At 48.1% G+C, this 22,546-nt stretch overlaps 3 protein-coding genes across 5 annotated transcripts in view; 1 reads left to right on the top strand and 2 right to left on the bottom strand.

Moving 5' to 3' along the window:
* LOC149364912 (uncharacterized) overlaps positions 1 to 22,546 on the top strand; it is a 112,692-nt gene that overhangs the window by 24,746 nt on the left and 65,400 nt on the right. The window lies entirely within an intron of this gene.
* On the bottom strand, positions 647 to 20,627 carry LOC149364914 (uncharacterized). 3 transcript variants are annotated; one of them, XM_089574880.1, is made up of 5 exons: positions 20,549 to 20,627; positions 8,934 to 9,149; positions 7,593 to 7,736; positions 1,556 to 3,115; positions 647 to 853 (listed from the first exon to the last, which is right to left on the bottom strand). In XM_089574880.1, the coding sequence occupies exons 2-5, from the start codon at positions 9,121 to 9,123 to the stop codon at positions 717 to 719; spliced, it is 2,031 nt and encodes a 676-aa protein (XP_089431006.1). In that variant the 5' UTR covers positions 9,124 to 9,149; positions 20,549 to 20,627; the 3' UTR covers positions 647 to 716. The 3 variants fall into 3 exon arrangements, with proteins under 3 accessions (XP_089431006.1, XP_089431004.1, XP_089431005.1); XM_089574878.1 differs by having other exon boundaries at positions 7,593 to 7,746; positions 8,938 to 9,149; XM_089574879.1 differs by having other exon boundaries at positions 7,593 to 7,746; positions 8,938 to 9,152; positions 20,549 to 20,624.
* The window catches only part of LOC149364913 (monocarboxylate transporter 12-like), a 26,657-nt gene continuing 21,481 nt past the window's right edge, over positions 17,371 to 22,546 (bottom strand). The window contains exon 6 of the mRNA XM_089574881.1: positions 17,371 to 21,661. Coding sequence (XP_089431007.1) covers positions 21,519 to 21,661 — 143 coding nt within the window. The 3' untranslated portion in view covers positions 17,371 to 21,518. The remainder of the gene's footprint in view (positions 21,662 to 22,546) is intronic.

Below are 22,546 nucleotides of genomic sequence, written 5' to 3'. Positions count from 1 at the left end.
ATACCGGGTGTTTCAGCGAACACTTTCAAAAATTTTCATAGATAGGCTTTTTGGGGTAAAAATATGGCCGGTTTCTGCGGCACAGTATTGCCAGTGTTGGCGGACACCAGGAAACTGGTGAATACTCTTAAGTAGTAAGCTGGTTAACCCATTTTTAATGATTAACTTCTTAACTAGCCGACATGGGCGCCTGGTTGCAATTAGCCGGTCTTTAGTAATAGTCATATCAGTTTTCAGAAATTAGGAAACGCGATTACCCTTGGTGCTGTGGCTCGACAAAATTTGGCTTTTTCGACTAGTTACGCGCACTGAAGGGGTTGCTTTGCCTTCATGCTTTCGAAAGCCTATGTTATCTTTGCAATAGGCGTACATAGAGCGTTACGATGGCGGGAACGAGGCCTTGAGCAATAGTGCTCGCCCACTTCCCGTGCACAAACGCATGCCGCTACGGTCGCAATGGCGACACGGCAAAGCGTAGCGTCCGTAGCGCCGGCGTAACGGCCGCTCCCTTCGTTTTGTGTTTGTCTACGCATTCGGTGTGATGCTTTCGTAAGGTTTTTGCGAAACACCAACACCTACCGCCGCTCGCTAGCACTATAATAACTGTGGCAGACTAGTAAGGGGTGCCAATAAATAAGTCACAGCGTAGCATTGAAAATGTAATCAAGCGCAGAGGTATATCAATCGGCGCAACGGATGGTCCGCCGCATAGTCAATCACAGTTCTTGTGGACTTCGCACGAAAGCCCGGTTGAACCTCGCCTCGACGAGGAATATGAAGCCGATGGCCAATGCCAGGATGCCGTGGAAGTTGAAGATGAACTCCTCTGTCCCGAACAAGCTCTTGAAATGAACTGCAAAGGAAAGAAAAAAATCGCACACTTATGAGCATAACCTCATCCGATTTAGTTGAAGCATACGCCTCCTCTAGTTTGACCATAGTCGGATTACAGCAATAATTAAACGTTCCTCGACGCTTAATAAATTCATCATAGTGTTTTCAAAGTCTAATGTCAAACGCTGTTCTCACTATAGCTGCTTGTTCCGCATGCACAGAAGGCTGAATTTGTCTCGATTTAACTTATGGAAGGCTAAGTGATTGATGTCGGGGATGGCGTGTAAGGAACCGAACTGCTGACATATATGTATCATAGCTATCAAAGTAGCCTTTCGATCAACACATACGCCACTTACAAACTGGTTGTAGGTAGGCGTCGATTCACAGCCGCTCATCATCGGCTGCGACATTACAAAAGCGAATCAGGCAAATAGGGTTCATTTCCGCCAACAATCGCCTTGTTTCGCAGCAACAGGTTTTAAAACCTGAGTCGGACTAACAGCTCCACAAGTGTGTTCCCCTCATATCGAGCCACCCTCTAATAACGAAGCAATCGGGTCGATTGCCGCGTACGACGTCCGGTTTGTTTTTTTCCTCCACTAATACGTATTTCTAGTCCGGGACAGATTGCAGCACCCTTGCTTATGTTGGGCTGTTGGGCACTTTACCTTTAATTTTGCATGCATAAACCGAACGTTTAAGGGAAGCATACGCTTACCTATGAGCAGCTGTCTACTAAGAACGCTGAGCGCTGTGACGAATGCGATCACCCCAAAGGCGAAGCCGCAGGGAAGAACGCCCAGAGTCTCGACGAGCAGCACAGGAGTGAGCGCGCTGGTCTGTCCAAACACCCAGCCCTGCAAGAGGCTCTGCACCGCGAACGTGTTGACGCTGTTGTGCAGGGACACGATGAGCATGGAGGCGCCCAGGATGAAGAAGTCGGCGGCGAAGGCCCTGCGCACGCTGATGTGGCCTTCGTCCGTGAACCAGCCGGAGCAGAGGCAGGCGACCAAGTTCCCCAGGCAGAACATGGGAAGCACTTTCTCGTCCACAGACGTCGGAATGCCTCTTGTTCGCAGCAGGCCCGCCAGTCTGGTAAGAAAGATCATGACTGAATTGGTCATGACGCAGCTGGCCACGCAGAGAAGCATGATGCGGGGATTTCGAAGCCAGCGAGCCGACAGGCGGCGACGCTTGTTCTCCATCTGCCTTAATAGGATGTCCTGGGCGAGGCGGGAGTAGCGTCGCTTCTCGGGAACTCCGTCCAGGTTGTCCACGAGCTCCGTGTCTGCTAACTCTCCGTTCTCTAGCGAATTTTCGGTGTCTCGGCGAGGCAAGGCACTCTGTTCTCCGCTATGTGGTGCCTGGTCCGCCCCGTCGCTACCATGGACACTAGTCGCATCTTCTCGCGAGACATCAGGCCCGTGCGACGAGTTGAGACCCGAGCTCGTACTCGTATGCAACGAGCTGTTGCTGCTACTAATCAGGAGTTCCGAAAGACTCTCATGACTGACGTCTGCTTCTTCAGTGCTACGCATTGACTTGCCTTCATCTGAGCGGGAAACTTCTTGCTCATCCAGCTTCGAATAGACATTGTTCGGCTGGCAGTTCGCGCGCAGACATTCGATAGAGGAACTGACCCACTTCTCCAACAGACTCCTGCGCCGTTTCCCGACGAGTCCCTCGTAGTTCCAGCTCCTGCGTTGCGCCAGCAAGCTCAGATCTTCCGAAGTTGTTCCTTTCTCGCGGTTGCAGACTGAACTCTGAGGCGAAGGACTTCTGCAGGGGCGGAACTCGCTTCCCGAATCGCTTTCACGTCGGTGCTCGATCACGGCCACACATATCACGAGGTTCGTCTTGCCTTGTTTGTAGTCGCTTCCGTTGGTCGCGAATACGGAGCACTGCGAAAAAGGCGTTATGGCTGACGAGTCATCCTCCTCTGGAATGGGTGCCGGCTCCTCCATTATCACTTTGTTCTCCAGGTCTGACTTCTTCCGGGTCAGCTGAGGTTGTTCCTGCCCTGGGCCTTCGCTCGTGTCGAAGGACATGCGACCGAGGAAGAATGCCATGACTAGGGCATTGAGGAGCAGTCCTGAAAGGACCAGCATTGCGCCACGGACACCGTACTCCTGGACCAGCCTGTCGACGATCGGCGAGCCGAGGTACAGTGCGACAGCTTCCCCGCTCAAACTGAGGCCGTTGCCGATGGAGCGGTACTGTCTTAAGCAAGAATTCACGATGACAACTGACGCCGTCCTGGTGGCTCCGCATGATGCACCTGCAAGACAGCATAACTGCACCGTCGTAACACATAAATCTAAAAAATGTTTCCGCTAAAAGGGAATAGACAGTCCGGAGACCCTTCGCGCAGTGAAAGAATACGAGCTTAAAATCAAACCTACGCTTAATGGGACCACGTGCAGTTCGCTAGAAAGAGCACCGACTTTTCCCAAGAATGGCACGCCATAAGAAAATCAAAGCGACAGAAAACATGGCAGCACCAGTTGAGTAAAAAGTAGAGTTCCTTTCAACAGTACAGGCCTGAATTTCACCTAATGAAGTGCCTAATGAGGACGGCAAGTCTGGTCGTCGTGATAGTTGACTTCGGAGGAAACGTAACCTTAAAGCTGTGTCAATATTTAAATTTTTTTCACTATTTGTCTCATTATTTTAGCCAGCCTTGAGGTATGTTCATTCGTTTGTTTGTATTATCTTTGTTTTCACGTCATTACCATTCCGGGTTGTTCCATAATCAGGTCTACAAAGAAATAGATGGAATGTCACCATTGATCTGCACCCTTGAGGACAAGGAAAGAACTCATATACAACCCCTTGTATATGATTGTGAGAGCATCATGAGAGTCATATCAAGCCTAGAAAGCGTTCTGCAGTTCGCAGGCCGTACTACGACGACAAAGACAAGGCTGCGTTGAAGCAGATGAAGACCATGCGGGTGTCGTGGTCATCTCAAGAAGACATCGTTCTTCTCATGTGCAAAGTTTGCTCTTGGTTCTTGGACCGGCATCTAGACAAGATGGTGGTGCCATTCACTGTCATCAGAGATGTCCTAAACGAGCGCTTTCCTTCGCTGAGCAAAGACAAGACCTCACGAGCATGCCAGAGGCGGCTTCGCTTTATGCTACTCAATCCAGCCACAAAGGGCCACAAATTAGGCTTATGCCGCACGAGGCGGACTTATGGTTGCTTGGCGGGGGAACTTATCACTCATCCGTCAAGGCAACTGTTTGGTCTAAGACCCTTTTCCCAAGCATTTCACCCTAGAAGAGCCGAGCACCAGGCCAGGGGAAATCTTGTACCCATTAAAGAAACCGGTGGGTACCCGGCGGCACAGGGGATCGAACCCAGCACCTCCCGAATGCGAGGCGGATGCTCTACCACAAGGCCGAAGCCTGATAGACCGAAGCGTGGCCTTGTGGTAGAGCATCCGCCTCGCATTCGGGAGGTGCTGGGTTTGATCCCCAGTGCCGCCGGGTACCCACCGGTTTCTTTAATGGGTACAAGATTTCCCCTGGCCTGGTGCTCGGCTCTTCTAGGGTGAAATGTTTGGGAAAAGGGTCTTAGACCAAACAGTTGCCTTGACGGATGAGTGATAAGTTCCCCCGCCAAGCAACCATAAGTCCGCCTCGTGCGGCATAAGCCTAATTTGTGGCCCTTTTTTTCTGTAAGGCGCAGCTTTTCAATTTCTCAAGTTGGCGCAGTGCCACTGAGCTAACGTTAGAGCAAACTCCGTTTAAACTTCATCGAACTCTCCAAACTCCGTTGAACCTGTAAAGTCTGAACTGAATCACGAACCACCTTTGCAGGCTGATGATGTTCGAAACTGGTTTTGCCCCCGAAAGGACACAGCGGGGTTTGCGGAGCCTCTTCCAAGCACACACCCCTGAAGAAGCCGGGCGCCGGGCCGGGGGTGGCTTGTACCCATTTTTACCGGTGGGTGTCCGGCGGTGGGTTTCGAACCAACCACCTCCCGCAGCCGAGGCGGACGACCAAGCCTCTAGGCCACGACTGTGACTAGGCCACGAACTCATATACAACCTCATATACCCCTTAGAAGACGAATGCAGCCTAACACGCAGCGAAAAATAGATTTCTACTCGGCTGAATATAGCACCTCGGTGTTGCAGTAACCCCTGATCGATGGTGCACATGCAACAGCGTTATTTTGGCTCGCGAAGATATTTCCGAGACCCCGCTGTCACGGCAAAAGAAGACAGAAGAGCACATCGATCCCTGCAAGAAGCGCGAAAGTCGCACAGAACACAAGAGAAATCCTTTCCAAGAAAGCATTATGCAGCTGAAATCATTTTCAAGGGGCACCGTCATCATTGTGCTGTCGCTGTCACGTGCACTGAGCGTGGCGATGCACAATGCGGCCTCAATATGACATGCTCTTGGATACCATTCACAGTAAACGCAAAGCGAAAATTGTCTCGAACCTAAACCCGAACTTTTCTGAGAAATTCCGAAGTGTTCTATCTAAATGGTAAGTCTAGCAGAAAAAAACCTGCCGAAATTTCCCACTACCACTGACCCGATAGGCATTAAAACCAGCGCCGGGATGAATAGCCGGGATGAATAGACCTTCTTCGTTTTCCTATGCCTATGACCACTTTGTCATATCCGCCGCGTATCTCACCATATGTTCTAATTGGATTCGAGGCCTCTGAATCAGTAGCGTTGCTGCCATGTCCGTGCCACAGATACGGATGAGTTAACAAATAGAAAGGCTCGCCAGTGTCGCCAAAGGAGGTTTTATTTAGCCACACAGGCAGGTGAGAAGGCGACCACGGCGACTCAATGCGTCTCTAAAGCCGGAGACAAACAGGCGAGCGCTTCGTCGCGTCGATCACCGAAAGCATCCAGGGGAAATGTTTTCTAGTGACTCTAATCCAGGGACGCTTAGCGCGCTGCCTATCACGAATGAGAGAAGCAGCCGAACGCGGCAGCTCGTTCTCAACTCCAGAAGCATCGAGGATCGCCGAGCGCGCTATTTAGCTGGAAGAAAGGCGACTGACAGCGAGGGCTCCTCACGGTGCCAAAGCAGAAAGGAACGCAAAGCGTGCTATCCATCTCTGAGAACAGAAGCGGCCGAAAATGGGGGCGCGCTCAGCAGCCGCAGAACTTGAGCGCCACCAAAGTGCAGCTACCGCCATCTGTGATCCATCCTAGAAAGTACTACGCTTTTTTTTCTTTTTTTTTTTTGCGCGCGCGCCATTTTTATGTTTGCGCCTACTGCCGACGATACGGCTGAAAGCAGATTTTATAGCGTAGTGGAGCGCAGTTGTTACCCTTCATAATACTCAGAATCAAGAACTATGGGGATGCATAAGTAACATTAGGCGTGGAATGCGATACGGTTCGGTTTCACAATTTTCGCAGGTTCTGTTGCAGCTTTTGTGCGTGTCTGCGTCAGTTTCTTTCCAACTGTCGGTCTATCAACCGCCATATTCGGTCTCCTAGCATCAGTAGCAGGTATCCATCACATTTTAAGCACATTTTCTATTTCGATTTGCCGCCGCGGTGGCTCAGTGGCTATGGTACTCGGCTGCTGACCCAAAAGACGCGGGTTCGATCCCGGCCGCGGCGGCTGAATTTCCTTGGAGGAGAAATTCGAGGCCCGTGTACTGTGCGAAGTCAGTGCACGTTAAAGAACCCCAGGGGGTCGAAATTTCCGGAGCCCTCCACTACGGCGTCTCTCATAGCCTTAGTCGCTTCGGGACGTAAAACTCCATAAACCAAACCAAACCTATTTCGATTTTGATGTACCAATTATTGATATCGGTTCATTTTTGAATTTGCTTCCTCTTGGTACGTAGCAACCTGTGATTGGTTCCCTTGGGGTCACGTGACCTTGAGACGTCAAACCTCATTTGGGATTTCGTGACTTTGTGACATCATATCCCTCTCGACCAATCAGCGAATTTCGTAACACCAGACGCCCCCGGGTTGCTCCAGACAAGAGCACTAACGATATTTTAGTTGCTGTCTAGAAACTATGCTGCTAACAAGCAAGGGGGAAGGTTGTGATACGTCACAAGGCCAGTTGATCGTTCTCGGTCAATCATTAATTTAACTGCCGCCTACCACGGTAGGCAGGTTGCTCATAAGCCGGCGGCAGGTCACAGTGGGTATTCTGTGATCCCTTGAAGAATCAGCGAATTTAGCGGCAATTTTGATCCTGATGTGAATTTTAATGCTGTTTCCCTTGTATTCCTCTTTCCTGAAGTGCGTGTGGATGCAAGCCGCCGCGGTGGCTCAGTGGTTATGGCGCTCAGCTGCTGACCCGAAAGACGCGGGTTCGATCCCGGCCGCGGCGGTGGCATTTCGGTGGAGGCGAAATGCTAGAGGCCCGTGTACTGTGCGAAATCAGTGCACGTTAAAGAACCCCGGGTGGTCGATATTTCCGGAGCACTTCACTACGGCTGTCCTCATAGCCTGAGCCGTTTTGGGATGGTAAACCCTGAAAAACTAAACTGTACGCGGATGCACTTCAAATAGATCTATATTCTATTCTATTTCTAGAACTACGCATTAATCTCTTAGGCTTTTGTTTCGTGATTTTCAAGGCCAAATTCTTGGTGATGCACTTTTCACTGAACAACAGGAGTCATAGCCGCCCGCACTGCCGATCAGCATCCCCTGTTACGTCTCGCATGTTCACTGCACTGCTTAAAACGGACGTCTCCACAGATATTTTTGACAAAGAAGCAAGTAATCTCGAACGCCAGGCCTACCGAAAGCAACTCCTGCTAGCAGCGTCCAGTACGTCAGTTTTCCGGCGACGACATAGCAGCAGGCGACGGACAAGCATGCCGCCAAGCAACCCGCCACAAGCAGCCTTCTTGGCCAGATCTTGCTCAGGAATCCAGCAACCGGACCTGCGAATTTCTTTTTATATATAATTCATATAATGATGTTAGCTGTCTACCAACACACACAATCTGTAGGCACTAGTCCTGAGGACCCAAGCAACCAAAATGGGCTCCGCACGTCCAGTATCGTAGTTTACGATCACCAGTTACCTGCATAGGTTGTTTGATGAAAAAGCTATCTCTTGACAATCCCCTATCATCCTCCTCAAACTACTAGTGCACTGTTTTCGCCCATGCACGTACGTGGAAAGTAACCCGCAAATGGAAAATATCACAGCCTACCCCCGTCGCGTTGGCGTCGCCACTATTGTTGACGGTGAAATTCCAGTATTTTCTCTCTGCGGGACACCCGTAGCGTTTTCCTAACAGTGAACTTCGTGGCGCACCTCACAAGTTTTCATTGTCGTGATGCAGATGTAATAAAGAGCGGAACTGTTCCGATTCTAGTCTTGCCGAGCCGCGTATCTTCGATTTGTGGCTCGATAACCGTTATCGTTAGATGGCGCGTGCCTTACAGAAACCGTATGTAAACACGTAAAGCACGCGAAATCATTGAGGCCTTCCAGATAAAACGGCGAGTTGAGCGAGTTGTTACATCTTGAGGAAAACAGCCCAGGAACAGGGACAAGAGAAAAGAAGACGCCTGTCCCGTCGTCTTCTTTTCTCTTGTCCCTGTTCCTGGGCTGTTTTCCTCAAGCCTTCCAGACAGCTAAACAAGGGAATTCCTGTGTAAGTACACCACTTATAGGGCTTTAAAGGAAATAGATTTTTTGAATTATCATACTCAGATTATCTATGCTGGCTTGGCGCATGCGCGGCTGTTACTCGGCAGTGTGTTTTGAATTAGAATTTCAGTTGTTAGTCTAGCCCGTCTCTTGTCCAATTTTCTAACTTAGGCTGAACCCTTTTCGTTAGCCTCCAAGTTTCTGCCCCATTAATGAGTATCGGTAAGATACAGCTGTTGTACAGCTGGCGTACAGGCTGCCAAACAGCTCGTAGTCTGGCTTATTTTACGAAAGGCAGGCGAACAAGCGACTTTCTCTGCTGACGTGTTCGCACTTATCGTTAAACTTTCGTACACTTCATGTACGCTTCATGTTAAACTTCATGTACGCTTCATGTACGCTTCATGTACGCTTGATGTTAAACTTTCGTATTCTTAGTAGCGAAGATCTGTCGACGTCGACACTCCGCAACCGTTACCTACGAAAGCGCTGGCGACGTTGGCGACGTACAGGGGCCACGCGGCGTCGCTGCTCGACACCCGGAGCGACTCGGCGAGCCCGTGAATCAGCGCGGGCTCGGCGTGAAGCAGGCAGCCCTCGCAGAACAGGATCACCGCCACGGCAGCGCAGGCGAACCAGCCGCAGCAGCAGGACTTGGCCGCCGACATGGGTCACCCGCACGGCAACATGCCACCTGCTTGATGATGATGGAAAGGTTTAATGAGGGAAAAAAAAGGGGGAGGGTGGGGGGGGGAATTAGGGGAACGTGGTGGGGTCCCCTGTCCGGGATTTATTGCCACCTGCTTGAATCCACAGCCGCACCATAGTTAAGCCTAATCGAGCAGTATAATTGTGGCCCAAGGGCAGAAGGGGACGCGACTTATCGTGTAAAGCAAGCTAAATTTCAGAGTGCTGTTTAGATATAACTTGTAATACGATGAAAGTAAAGGAAGACGTAGGCGGCCTGGGGCGGCCGAAAGTCACATGGAAAGATGATATCACTAAGTTTGCAGGGATAAGGTGGCATTCCTGGAGCAAGACAAGAAAGAATACGTGGAGAGCTTAGAGCGAGGGCTATTCCTCGCAGTGGACATGACGCGGCTGATTCTTATGAGGACGTAACCAGCTTCAAAATCCAAACTGTGTTTCACGTCACGCCATTAAGCTCGTGATACTGGCTGTTAGACGCTCTCAGTCAGCATTACAAGTGACTGCCCTGTCGGCTTCCTGCATGATTCCAATCTTCACGAGGGCCCACAATCACCACGTATCAATTTTTAAAACTTTTTCAGCCTTGTAAGAACCAGCAACGACTCAGGGGGCTCCTCGTCTTGAAGGGGCATCATCAAAGGCGTACGGATAGCAACATGTGATTTTTGTTGCCTGTCTCTGCGGAATTTACGACTCGCGGATAGAAAGCACGCTGGCGTTGCTGACTAAAGGGACTTTTATCATAGCGGCGACGTACTAACCTAGATGTATACCGGTTTACCGGACGCCGGCTGCGCACGCAAAAGTGGTAGAAGCGACGAGATCACTGCGCGTGCGCAACCATTGTCCGGTCAGCAACTAGTACGCCTCCGCTATGCTAAGTAGTAGTAGTAGTAAAAACATTTATTTGGGAAGAAAAGAGTTAGGGCATAGGGGGTGGAGGAGAGATAGATCTGGAGCTTCAGTGGTCGGTCTTCCCTACAGCAGGATCCCATTGGCCCTCATCACCAGAATAAGCTGTGGGCGCGGGCCGGAGTCAGCCAGGAAGGCCTCCCACAGCTATGGACTAGGGTTAGTTATCTTGAGCAATAAATGGCTTTTTTTCCCCAGCCCTAGGTGACCTGGTACGTCGTGGCGTGGCCCCCACACCACACGCAGTCTTTCGCGTATCTATTCGGCCACATTTTATGATATATGGCTTTGCTTGGGCAGGTGTCTGTTTGCAGTCGTCTCAGCGCGGTGGCCTGCTCTCTGTTGAGGTCGTCCACTGGAGCCGAGTACTTCTTGCGCGCTCCCCACAACGCCTTCATTGCCTCCCCGTAAGATCCTGGAGTGCTGGAGGGTTCGGGCAGCAAACCGGCACTCCGATTCGTGAACTCTCGGACAAGGGTGTCTACCGTGTTACTTCCCTCAACCCCAGTGTCGCTAAAAGGCTCTAAAAGTTGCGTGAGCGTGCCATCGGCCTCTTCTGAAGCCAGAATACGTCCTCGAGAAAAGGGAGAGCTGAGCACAATTAACTGAAGCGCAAAAACTTGTTTTCTGCCTAGATGTGGGCGAGGCTCCTGGCCTTGTTCTAGTGGAAATAACCGACGAAAAAGCAAGGATAGCCCGGAAGCGGCTATCCGGAACCCCATTCTGCAATAGAGGAGACTAACATCGACAAAACTTAAAGATGAAGAAACAGACGCCCTTACATCTGATAACCGCCTCGTCTTATTCGTTGTCCGTTTGTTTTTGTTCATTTTTTGTCAAACTTAGCACCTCGCACAGTAACCGACGAACACAGCCAGTAGTTAAATTCGTTTTGATCAATCGGAAAGGTTAGGGATATCTTCGCCTCCTTTCCCGCAACAGTGAACTTTAGAAGAACATCAATGCACAATAAAACAAAAGCAGGCGGAGCATTAAAGCATGTACATACTTGACATATTTAAAAAACTGGCTGAACTGGGCTATCGCTTGGATAAAACAATCTGCGAAAGCCGTGGTATCCCTCCATTTCCTTGGCCTCTTCTTCATTCTTCCCTCCTTCTTTCCATTTCTCTCTCCCCGACAACGTCCCTCCATTTTTTCCCTTTCTCTTCTTTCTCTCTCCTTCAGACATGGCAGTTGCGCGAAACACACACACACAAGACAGGTTACGGGACGAGCGCAAACTTACAACTGATTTTATTCAAAATACAAGGCACATATTTAAAGGAAGAAAAATAGAATGCACTTTGAGCATGCGCATCGAGATTAACATGATGTAGCAATCAGAAGCATACCAAGGTCTGAACTTACATCGTCTTATCCAGAAAGGCTACCTCACTATTGTACAGTGCAACCGAAGAATCACTGATACATGCTTGTCCTCTTTTCTTTATGAAATACGCTTCCATCACTTCCCGTGCAACTGAATCTCGACTTTTGCCCAGAACTCTGATCTCATTAAGCCGTGGCCGACAGTGACTGCAGGACAGGCAATGCTTTGCCAAATTTGATCCCTCCCCCGTTGTTAACGATAACCCATGTTCCCGTGCGCGATCGTTCAAGCAGCGTCCAGTCTGGCCTACGTACGTTTTTCCACAAGTCAGTGGTATTTCGTAGACAACTCCGACGGCGCATTCTGCAAAGGGCCTAGCGTGCTTCTTGTCACAACCACTTTTCTTTGTTCCTTGATTGGTGATGCGGGGGCATAGCTTGCCAGTTTGGACGGTGCTGTAAACACCATTGGCACATTGTACTTCCCCGCCACCTTCTTCAGGTTGTGTGACACCTTGTGCACGTACGGCATGACTACTGGTTTTGCTTTGCTTTTCGCCCTTTGCCGCGCTTTCCCTTTCATCTTTTGCAGTAGCGTCTCAGCCACAGCCGCCACGATCGCACGGGGGAACCCGGCAGATAAAAGCCTGCTGACCTGATCATTAAAACTTTCCTGCACTCTGTGAGGACACGATTTCATGAGGGCAGACTCTAGACACAGAGCAGCATTCCCTCTCTTCACAGTTTTGGAGTGCTCCGAACTATAGGGCAACAGACCTTTTTGGGCTCTGGGACGGTACAACCAGCACACACCATTGTTCGAAAAGATAATGTGGATATCTAAAAACTGCAGGCAGTCCCCCGAAGGCATTTCATGAGTAAAAGTTAGACCTTTACCATGTTGCCTGAACTGAAATAAAACCTCATTCACCATATCGTGGGTCGTCATAGCGTGGTGGTTGCTCAAAAGAACTAAAAAATCATCCACATACCTAAAAACTTTTAAAACCTTACTGCCATCTAGGGCAGTTGTCAGTGACTGGTCAATACGTGATAAAAAGATGTTGGTTAGTACAGGTGCTACACATGAACCAATGCATATGCCACAGCGTTGCAGATAATGATCTTTGTCAAATGAAATAAAAGTGGTACTAAGGTAAAATTCCAGAAGTGTCATAAAATCATCTAGGGACATGCCTGCAGAATTCTGGAACGACACTTCTCCGTGTTCTTCCACACATTCCCTTACCGATGCGAACAATTCCGCGTGTGGTACTGAGTAGAAAAGGTCTTCTACATCCACAGAAAACGCGTACCCAATTGAGTGGTTGTGGCCCAGATACTCTGTGACATCTTTTGAACTCTTTGTGCCGAAAGGGTCGTTTACACTCAGTTTGTTCAAATGCTTAAGAAGGAACTTGCTAACCAGGATCTGCCAAGAGCCCTTTTCACTAACAATTGTCCGGAATGGTATGTCAGGTTTATGAGTCTTTGCAGTAAAGAACACATTCAACGAGTTGGATTTGCACTTGCCGATCGCTGCAGCCAACTGTGAGAGGCCCAAGTCCTTGCATAACCGCTCCGCCTTGCTCTTCACCCTTGTAACGCTGCTCCTGACCTGGTTGAAGTTCTTTCTTAGTGCTTGGGCTGCCTTCTCATTGTAGGTACCGGTGGGCATAACGACAAATCCTCCCTCCTTGTCGGCCTGCAACAGTTTTAGGTCGTTCTGCCTGAAGAAACGGACCACAGCTCCCATTTCTTGATGCATTTTTGCGGAAGAAGGCTTGCCAACCGATCTCGACAGAGTATCCACGCCTTCTAAAAGGCATCTCTGCTGGTTCTCGACATCTGTTTTTTTGGCCACTCCCCGATTCACCGCCAGCAACTCGTGGGCTTGTACTGAAGCTTCATAACTATACTTAGGTCCCTTCTTGAGTATAGTGGAAATCTTCTCAGGAACCTGCACGTCGCCCAACACCGTCAGGCCATGATTGGTGTGAAGGGCCGCCTTGCTCATTCTCTTCAGTTTCAGCAGATGGCGAATGGAGTAGTTCCACCAGTTCTCGGTGATCTGTGCGGCGAGACGTCTATGCACACGTAACATGTGCTCTGCGAGCCGCTCTGGATACTGGGCATAACAGACAACTCGTAGCCAGTCCTGGAATAGCCGAACTTGCCGCCACATCTCGGATCTCAGTATCTTGCACACACGCTTGACATGTCCAGGCGACGCATTAACGCTTCCAAAAATTGCACTTACTTCAAAAGGCGTCAATCCCCTCTTGAGACAGAATGTGAGGTTTCTTGCTCGTACAGTAGAAGCGATTATGTTCGAGACCAAGGCGTCCACTTGAGGGTAGGATGAAGGAACACATAAAGATGGGCCCGCTGAAGAAGAAATATGATTAAGTAGAACGTGTTGTCGGGCTAGTTGGTTGAATACTTCAGACATGGCAGTTGCGCGAAACACACACACACAAGACAGGTTACGGGACGAGCGCAAACTTACAACTGATTTTATTCAAAATACAAGGCACATATTTAAAGGAAGATTCTTCATTAAAATTAAAAGGAAATTTAAAGGAAGATTCAGTGATTCTTCGGTTGCACTGTACAATAGTGAGGTAGCCTTTCTGGATAAGACGATGTAAGTTCAGACCTTGGTATGCTTCTGATTGCTACATCATGTTAATCTCGATGCGCATGCTCAAAGTGCATTCTATTTTTCTTCCTTTAAATATGTGCCTTGTATTTTGAATAAAATCAGTTGTAAGTTTGCGCTCGTCCCGTAACCTGTCTTGTGTGTGTGTGTTTCGCGCAACTGCCATGTCTGAAGTATTCAACCAACTAGCCCGACAACACGTTCTACTTAATCATATTTCTTCTTCAGCGGGCCCATCTTTATGTGTTCCTTCATCCTACCCTCAAGTGGACGCCTTGGTCTCGAACATAATCGCTTCTACTGTACGAGCAAGAAACCTCACATTCTGTCTCAAGAGGGGATTGACGCCTTTTGAAGTAAGTGCAATTTTTGGAAGCGTTAATGCGTCGCCTGGACATGTCAAGCGTGTGTGCAAGATACTGAGATCCGAGATGTGGCGGCAAGTTCGGCTATTCCAGGACTGGCTACGAGTTGTCTGTTATGCCCAGTATCCAGAGCGGCTCGCAGAGCACATGTTACGTGTGCATAGACGTCTCGCCGCACAGATCACCGAGAACTGGTGGAACTACTCCATTCGCCATCTGCTGAAACTGAAGAGAATGAGCAAGGCGGCCCTTCACACCAATCATGGCCTGACGGTGTTGGGCGACGTGCAGGTTCCTGAGAAGATTTCCACTATACTCAAGAAGGGACCTAAGTATAGTTATGAAGCTTCAGTACAAGCCCACGAGTTGCTGGCGGTGAATCGGGGAGTGGCCAAAAAAACAGATGTCGAGAACCAGCAGAGATGCCTTTTAGAAGGCGTGGATACTCTGTCGAGATCGGTTGGCAAGCCTTCTTCCGCAAAAATGCATCAAGAAATGGGAGCTGTGGTCCGTTTCTTCAGGCAGAACGACCTAAAACTGTTGCAGGCCGACAAGGAGGGAGGATTTGTCGTTATGCCCACCGGTACCTACAATGAGAAGGCAGCCCAAGCACTAAGAAAGAACTTCAACCAGGTCAGGAGCAGCGTTACAAGGGTGAAGAGCAAGGCGGAGCGGTTATGCAAGGACTTGGGCCTCTCACAGTTGGCTGCAGCGATCGGCAAGTGCAAATCCAACTCGTTGAATGTGTTCTTTACTGCAAAGACTCATAAACCTGACATACCATTCCGGACAATTGTTAGTGAAAAGGGCTCTTGGCAGATCCTGGTTAGCAAGTTCCTTCTTAAGCATTTGAACAAACTGAGTGTAAACGACCCTTTCGGCACAAAGAGTTCAAAAGATGTCACAGAGTATCTGGGCCACAACCACTCAATTGGGTACGCGTTTTCTGTGGATGTAGAAGACCTTTTCTACTCAGTACCACACGCGGAATTGTTCGCATCGGTAAGGGAATGTGTGGAAGAACACGGAGAAGTGTCGTTCCAGAATTCTGCAGGCATGTCCCTAGATGATTTTATGACACTTCTGGAATTTTACCTTAGTACCACTTTTATTTCATTTGACAAAGATCATTATCTGCAACGCTGTGGCATATGCATTGGTTCATGTGTAGCACCTGTACTAACCAACATCTTTTTATCACGTATTGACCAGTCACTGACAACTGCCCTAGATGGCAGTAAGGTTTTAAAAGTTTTTAGGTATGTGGATGATTTTTTAGTTCTTTTGAGCAACCACCACGCTATGACGACCCACGATATGGTGAATGAGGTTTTATTTCAGTTCAGGCAACATGGTAAAGGTCTAACTTTTACTCATGAAATGCCTTCGGGGGACTGCCTGCAGTTTTTAGATATCCACATTATCTTTTCGAACAATGGTGTGTGCTGGTTGTACCGTCCCAGAGCCCAAAAAGGTCTGTTGCCCTATAGTTCGGAGCACTCCAAAACTGTGAAGAGAGGGAATGCTGCTCTGTGTCTAGAGTCTGCCCTCATGAAATCGTGTCCTCACAGAGTGCAGGAAAGTTTTAATGATCAGGTCAGCAGGCTTTTATCTGCCGGGTTCCCCCGTGCGATCGTGGCGGCTGTGGCTGAGACGCTACTGCAAAAGATGAAAGGGAAAGCGCGGCAAAGGGCGAAAAGCAAAGCAAAACCAGTAGTCATGCCGTACGTGCACAAGGTGTCACACAACCTGAAGAAGGTGGCGGGGAAGTACAATGTGCCAATGGTGTTTACAGCACCGTCCAAACTGGCAAAGCTATGCCCCCGCATCACCAATCAAGGAACAAAGAAAAGTGGTTGTGACAAGAAGCACGCTAGGCCCTTTGCAGAATGCGCCGTCGGAGTTGTCTACGAAATACCACTGACTTGTGGAAAAACGTACGTAGGCCAGACTGGACGCTGCTTGAACGATCGCGCACGGGAACATGGGTTATCGTTAACAACGGGGGAGGGATCAAATTTGGCAAAGCATTGCCTGTCCTGCAGTCACTGTCGGCCACGGCTTAATGAGATCAGAGTTCTGGGCAAAAGTCGAGATTCAGTTGCACGGGAAGTGATGGAAGCGTATTTCATAAAGAAAAGAGGACAAGCATGTATCAGTGATTCTTCGGTTGCACTGTACAATAGTGAGGTAGCCTTTCTGGATAAGACGATGTAAGTTCAGACCTTGGTATGCTTCTGATTGCTACATCATGTTAATCTCGATGCGCATGCTCAAAGTGCATTCTATTTTTCTTCCTTTAAATATGTGCCTTGTATTTTGAATAAAATCAGTTGTAAGTTTGCGCTCGTCCCGTAACCTGTCTTGTGTGTGTGTTTCGCGCAACTGCCATGTCTGAAGTATTCAACCAACTAGCCCGACAACACGTTCTACTTAATCTCTCTCCTTGTCTTCCTCTTCTGCTTTCTTTTGTTCGTTTGTCTCTCACTCTTGGCTTGGGTATTGATTTGGCCCGCCTTGGCTCGGCTACGATCAGGTGGGGCGCCAAGCCAACGTAAGTCAAAACGGGTATAAGTATGATAAGTACGACAGGCGTCACGTTGTAGATAAGCCGCAACCTTGTTTAGCCGGTAGTTTCACTCTTTTCATTACTCTTTCCACGACAGTTCCGTCCATTTTCTCCCCCTTTTCGTCTTTTTCTCTCTCCTCCTTCTTGCGTTGACTTGGCTTGCCTTTGCACCGAAGCAGATCGACACAGTACCAAGCCAAGCCAAAGAAGAACAGCTACGACTACAACTGCGACCAGCTTCAGTTACACGATGACTCAGGGTGGACTCCCATAAACGGCTCTCGCCGTGAAACGAAACAAAGTCCATATAAGGTCTGCAGTAAGACGCAGAAGGAAAAACAAAGACAATAAAACTGGACATAACTACTGTTCAAAATTCAAGATTTTATTTCCTTTCTGTGAAAGGAGCATTCGGGGCTAAAAGCTGTACACACAGGTTGACAAAAGTCCCAACCCCAACCCTTACACAGCAGTGTAGGTTGTGCGACGCAATACAAGAAAATCTGGTAGTGCAGACTCAGTTAAGAAACTAAAAAGGCGAAAATAGACACGTGCATATTTTACAAATACATAAATACGCATATACAAAAATGCACACAATAAAAATATATTAGGACGCAGTAAACGAGCAGCTCATCTCAGCGCCGATTAGGACTCGCAAAACAACCTCGTTTCTTCATTTTACAAATAACCGAGGTTCACTTCTTTAATATATTACTCATTCAACAACACAAGCAAGGTGCAACATAACAATATGATGTAACAGTAGGCACGTTGTGTTGGGAGCTTCCACTTTGTGACGCGTAAACGTCCGTCTACTTTGTGACGCGTAAGCGGCACGTTAGGATTCTTCTGCAGATCTGCGAGTTGGTAAACGTGACTTGTGCCACAATAACAGTTTATATATGAAAAGCCAGAATACAGAGCGAGTACAATATTTAGCACACAGCTCCCAGGTAAGAAAACGATATGGCACATTTTGGATATGCAGAATGACTTTCTTTGGCAGCACGCACCAAGCTTTGGCGAAATTTAAAACCCTGTTGTGAGCCATAGAGCTGGAAATGGGGATACATAAGCGATTTTCAAAAGGCAGTATTCGTTTCTCTCATGCAGTAAGAGCAACATGAACACCACTTTCGAGTGATGACAATCAACATGTTTATCTTGTGTCAGAAGTCCTGCAGAATAAAACTCCGAGGACTTTTCACTCAATGGATAACTATACTTACTTTTTTTCTAAGCCTAACCATAATATATGCCTCCGTACCTAAGGATAAGCTTGGTTCCCGTAATGACTTTTAGTCTATACAGAATGGTTTTCGTCTCTTCATTATTAATCTAGAGAAGTCATGTTTACGAAAATATATTAAGTCGTAAATAGTATATTCTCTTTCTCCTCTATTTCATCTACAGACGTATCTAAAATAAAATCAGCTGTATCACTAACATACACTATTACTTATTTCCAGCTAAGTAGTATGTTATTAAACATATATCAGAAACAGCAGCGCGCCTAGAATACTGTCCTGTGGAAGCACGGGACAAAAAGGTAGGACAGAGAACATTTTGTTCTTGACATCTTCAGTCGGTGTCATGTTCGTAAGATGAGATTAGAACCGAGCATAAATCAAAAGTCCATCTTTATACATATTCGTTCTCCGTATTTTCGAAAATTTGTATACTATATTTTTTTTCTACGCTACGAGAGCTTTTCGGTACAATTCTTACCTATGGCTTGCTGGAAATCAAGGCGTAGGTTATATTTTTTGCAAAGGTAAGAGGTTTGATTTAAATTAGTTTTTATAAGTTTGCTGAAAACAGCAAATGCTAAAACTTGGCTATAGTTGTTTGACGGGTTTCTGTCTCCATGTTTTCAGTTTATTTAGGCTACCATCGTGACCTGAAGATGCAATCCATGAATTAAGTTATAAGCGTATGTGATAACGGGGCACATTATATCAAGCGTGTATTTGCAGGCTTGGCGCATACTAATCAACCTTCTTTCCCTTAAGATGAGACCAGCAGAGGTGCACATGACATCTGTTTAGCTGCGCATATTTATCAAAATAACTGATTATCACATATGTAAAGCACAGACAGACGTGAAGAACAAGTAACAGTGAATTAAGTACTTTTGATCTTATTCCTAGTTCTTCTCTAGTAGCTGTTCCTCTTAGCTTGCACTGGACTGTGCATCGGGGCTTGGAACGCTATCGCATAGCTATCGACTCATAAAACACACTGAATCAGCACACACCAGTGCCGTTTCAAGCCACAGATTTCGGCGACACGCATGTGACCATGACGAATGCCAGGCTCCATCGTCAAAGACACCACTTTTATCCACTGCTGTTAGAGGTAGTGCTGTGTAGCTCTTGCCGTAGTAAGGCAAACATGGTAAAGGCGTAATGTAAGCAAGTCTCCTGAATGTGCCACCTTCCCCCACGCCACCACACCTTCCCTGCAATACGCGAGCGCTGATAATGGCGATGTCGCGACCTAACCCTTCGCAACGGGTGGGCACCCGATATAATGATGTACGGCTATAACGCGTAACCATGCGTCCGCCATTTACATGTTCCCTTTCAGCTCTGAGGAGCCCGAGGTGGTGTTCATCAGCGAAGTGCGGAAAGAATAGGAATGCGCAAAATTTACTCTTAAACCGTATTCAGACATCGGGAAAAAAAGACGCATCGAGCAAAACGCAACGAAATATATCTGACGGTTCAATCGCTGCAAAACTCTCACCACTGAGAGAAATGTAAAGCTTTCCAATGAAGCGTAAGAAAGCTCATTTCGCAGTAGATATGCGGCAGCGAGCGAGGAGCCGCTCTTACATCGTGTCAACAGTAGACTGGAGTTGTTGCTGAGCGATTCTTGGATCCGATCCAAGCTTCCTGATGTAAATGTGGTGCACATATATGGTCGTGCAAAGTGGCGCAGAAAGTGTCAATGGCAGCTGCAGAATAACCTGATTAAACAAGGTCTTTTTTTCCTACGTTGGCTTCTGTAAATCTGCCATTCGGTTTCCGTCTTCTTTTTCATATAAAATATGCCTGTAGCGAGTGCACTCCTCAGTTCATTCAGGCATTCCACCACGCATGCAAAAGCCAAACGAACATTGAGAATCGCTAAAGGCGCGCCTTAAGGAGTGCGCTAAAACATTAAAGCAATGAGCAGAGATTACGTCCGTAGACAGGCAAACGCTTATCGAACCAATAAACGCGAGGAGTGACAGCATAGAAGATAAAATCTTCTAAAGGTAGAGCCACTTGAGAACTAACGCCGTACAATATCACTACGGCAATCGCGTCCTGATAGTTGATTTTGGGCAGGAACGCCACGAGACTGGACCCGTCGCATGCACGTCTTTCTGCCATGTCCTCGGGCCTGCCCCAGGCACGTCAGTTCGAAACATGCTGAAGTTAATTTTTTGTACAACGCGCCCATGCGAAGAGAATGCTTTACAACTGCCAGTCCATGCGCCAGAGCAGAGAGATCGCATAACACCAGAAGAAAGCGGTGCGTCGGTTACCCACCGTTAAGTCACGCACTTCGCCGGTCCCTAGCTGTCGTCGCAACCGCACCAAGGACAGGGGCGCAAACGAAGGTACGGAGGGCCGCCGATTGCTCGCCATCGCGGGCTCGTAAAACGTCACAGCGTCACACTATCTAAGATAAACGACGAACCGAAATCGTAAACGGGCGTCGCTCGAGTCAGGAGCGCGGCAAAGATTCATTACGCGCGTTGTCGAGAAATTTCCACCTTCCCTTCGCAGCCCGTCATTACCTGTGAAAAGATGGTGAGAATTGGGAGAGTTGATGTTCACTGACACTGGCGCTGTGTCATTCTGTCCCGTTTCGCAGTTTGAATGAATTCCAACTAGCCCAGTTTACCTACCTCGTACAGGCGGCGAGGCTAAATTAGATGGTCGCCGTGCAGAAACTGAAGTGAGAGGCAAGTTGTCATACCAGTGGAATCTTACGCCTAACATCACAAAAGCCTGTCATGCAGTAAAAGCCTACAAATAAGTGTGAATCATCGCGAAAAGTGCGATTTCGAGACATCGTAGGGCACGCACTGCTTGTGCTGCTGTTGCCAGCAAAACACATCTAAAAGCAAAAAAATTCGATCGGTGAAGCATGCGGGTTCGCGTTCCACGCAGTTTCGGGAAGGCTGTGCACATGCGATACTGCAGTCGCGTACATGTAACAGTGCTATCTCTCGTCACCATAAGCCGGCACAATGCACAGTGTCAACTGCTTCATCTCTCAACCACTAAACACCACCGGCACACCGCACACTCGCCGCACCAGTTGTACGCATTTAGGAAGAGCTCAATGTAATGTTCGCGGCAGTCAAGCAGTCCACAAAGCACCTTCACTAAATGCAGCTATACGAAGAACGAGTATGACGCACGAGGCGCGAAGAGTGTGCGCAGAATGAGCTGCAGCAGCGGTACACGGTTTGTCGAGGCCTTGTTGCATCCCCGTTTTGGGCACCGTTCTTCAGCAGCCCTCGCGAAGTGACTTGCACTTGAGCGATCCCCGGTACAAGCTGTGCGCCACGTAGGCGACGAACAGGACTGCGTAGGCGACGCCGTGGGTGATGTAGAGGCCGTCGTAGCTGCCCAAGGTGTCACGGAATAATGCTGAAAGAAGAAAAAGGGAAGTAAAGGGAACGAAGCTGCATGCACAACAGCGGCACGAACTCACCGCGCAGAGGAGGAAAGGTCTTTAACATGCCATAGAAAACATGCATGCCAGAATTACTGAGCATCTGAGAAATATGTACGCGCTTGTGTGCGTGCGTGCGTGCGTGCGTGCGTGCGTGCGTGCGTGCGTGCGTGCGTGCGTGCGTGCGTGCACGAGCGCTTACTCGAGCAAGATTGTATTTTAAAATTGATGGCCGTCAACATCGAAGGTGAAATTTTCTTAATCGGCAATGTGGTTTCAAATATCCAACGTCAAAAATGCACACTTGCAACCTTGTTGAGTTGGCTTTCCCGCATAGCATATTTATAAAATGGCGTCTCTCGCACCTCTTATGCACCATAATACAGGCGTACTTGGTGTATTTGATGATGTAGAAAAAGTTAACTATTTCGGCGGCGATATCACGAGCAACAACGCCGTTTTAAAATTAGGTAATGCGGGAAAGCCAACTCAACAAGCTTGCAAGTGCATATTTTTAACGTTCGATATTTAGAACCACACTGACGATTTTAAAAAATTTGAAAACAGTAAACCTTTCATGTTGACGGCCATCAATATCGCAACATAACTTCGGCCTCTAAAATGAAAAATAAAAAGTTTATTAGTTAATTTCTGTTAATTAATCGTCTTTTACTGATCCGTATGAGGTGCATGATGTCTGTGCAAAGAATGATATTCACGTGTAAATCTCGCTGGTGCTGTCGTTATATGCGCCTCCTGCGTCCTTGTACACTTTATCGCTTTATTCAAAATACATTGCTACGAACCAACTAGCCAATGCCAAAGTATAACTATTGGTCTTGCTCGGCCGATGCAATAGG

Source organism: Amblyomma mixtum, chromosome 2, assembly GCF_055824585.1.
Source record: "Amblyomma mixtum isolate Tamu chromosome 2, ASM5582458v1, whole genome shotgun sequence".
NCBI classification, from domain to species: Eukaryota; Metazoa; Arthropoda; class Arachnida; order Ixodida; family Ixodidae; genus Amblyomma; species Amblyomma mixtum.
The sequence above is the reverse complement of the archived record's forward strand: the minus strand, read 5'-3'. Positions and strand labels throughout refer to the sequence as shown.

Excerpts from the sequence above, each read along its gene's own strand:
- LOC149364914 (XM_089574878.1), bottom strand. The coding sequence starts at position 9,123 with ATGTCGGCGGCCAAGTCCTGCTGCTGCGGCTGGTTCGCCTGCGCTGCC. Across the intron at positions 7,747-8,937 it reads CCAACGTCGCCAGCGCTTTC|AAATTCGCAGGTCCGGTTGC; the intron begins GTAGGTAACGGT and ends ATATATAAAAAG. Across the intron at positions 3,116-7,592 it reads GCTAGCAGGAGTTGCTTTCG|GTGCATCATGCGGAGCCACC; the intron begins GTAGGCCTGGCG and ends GCTGTCTTGCAG.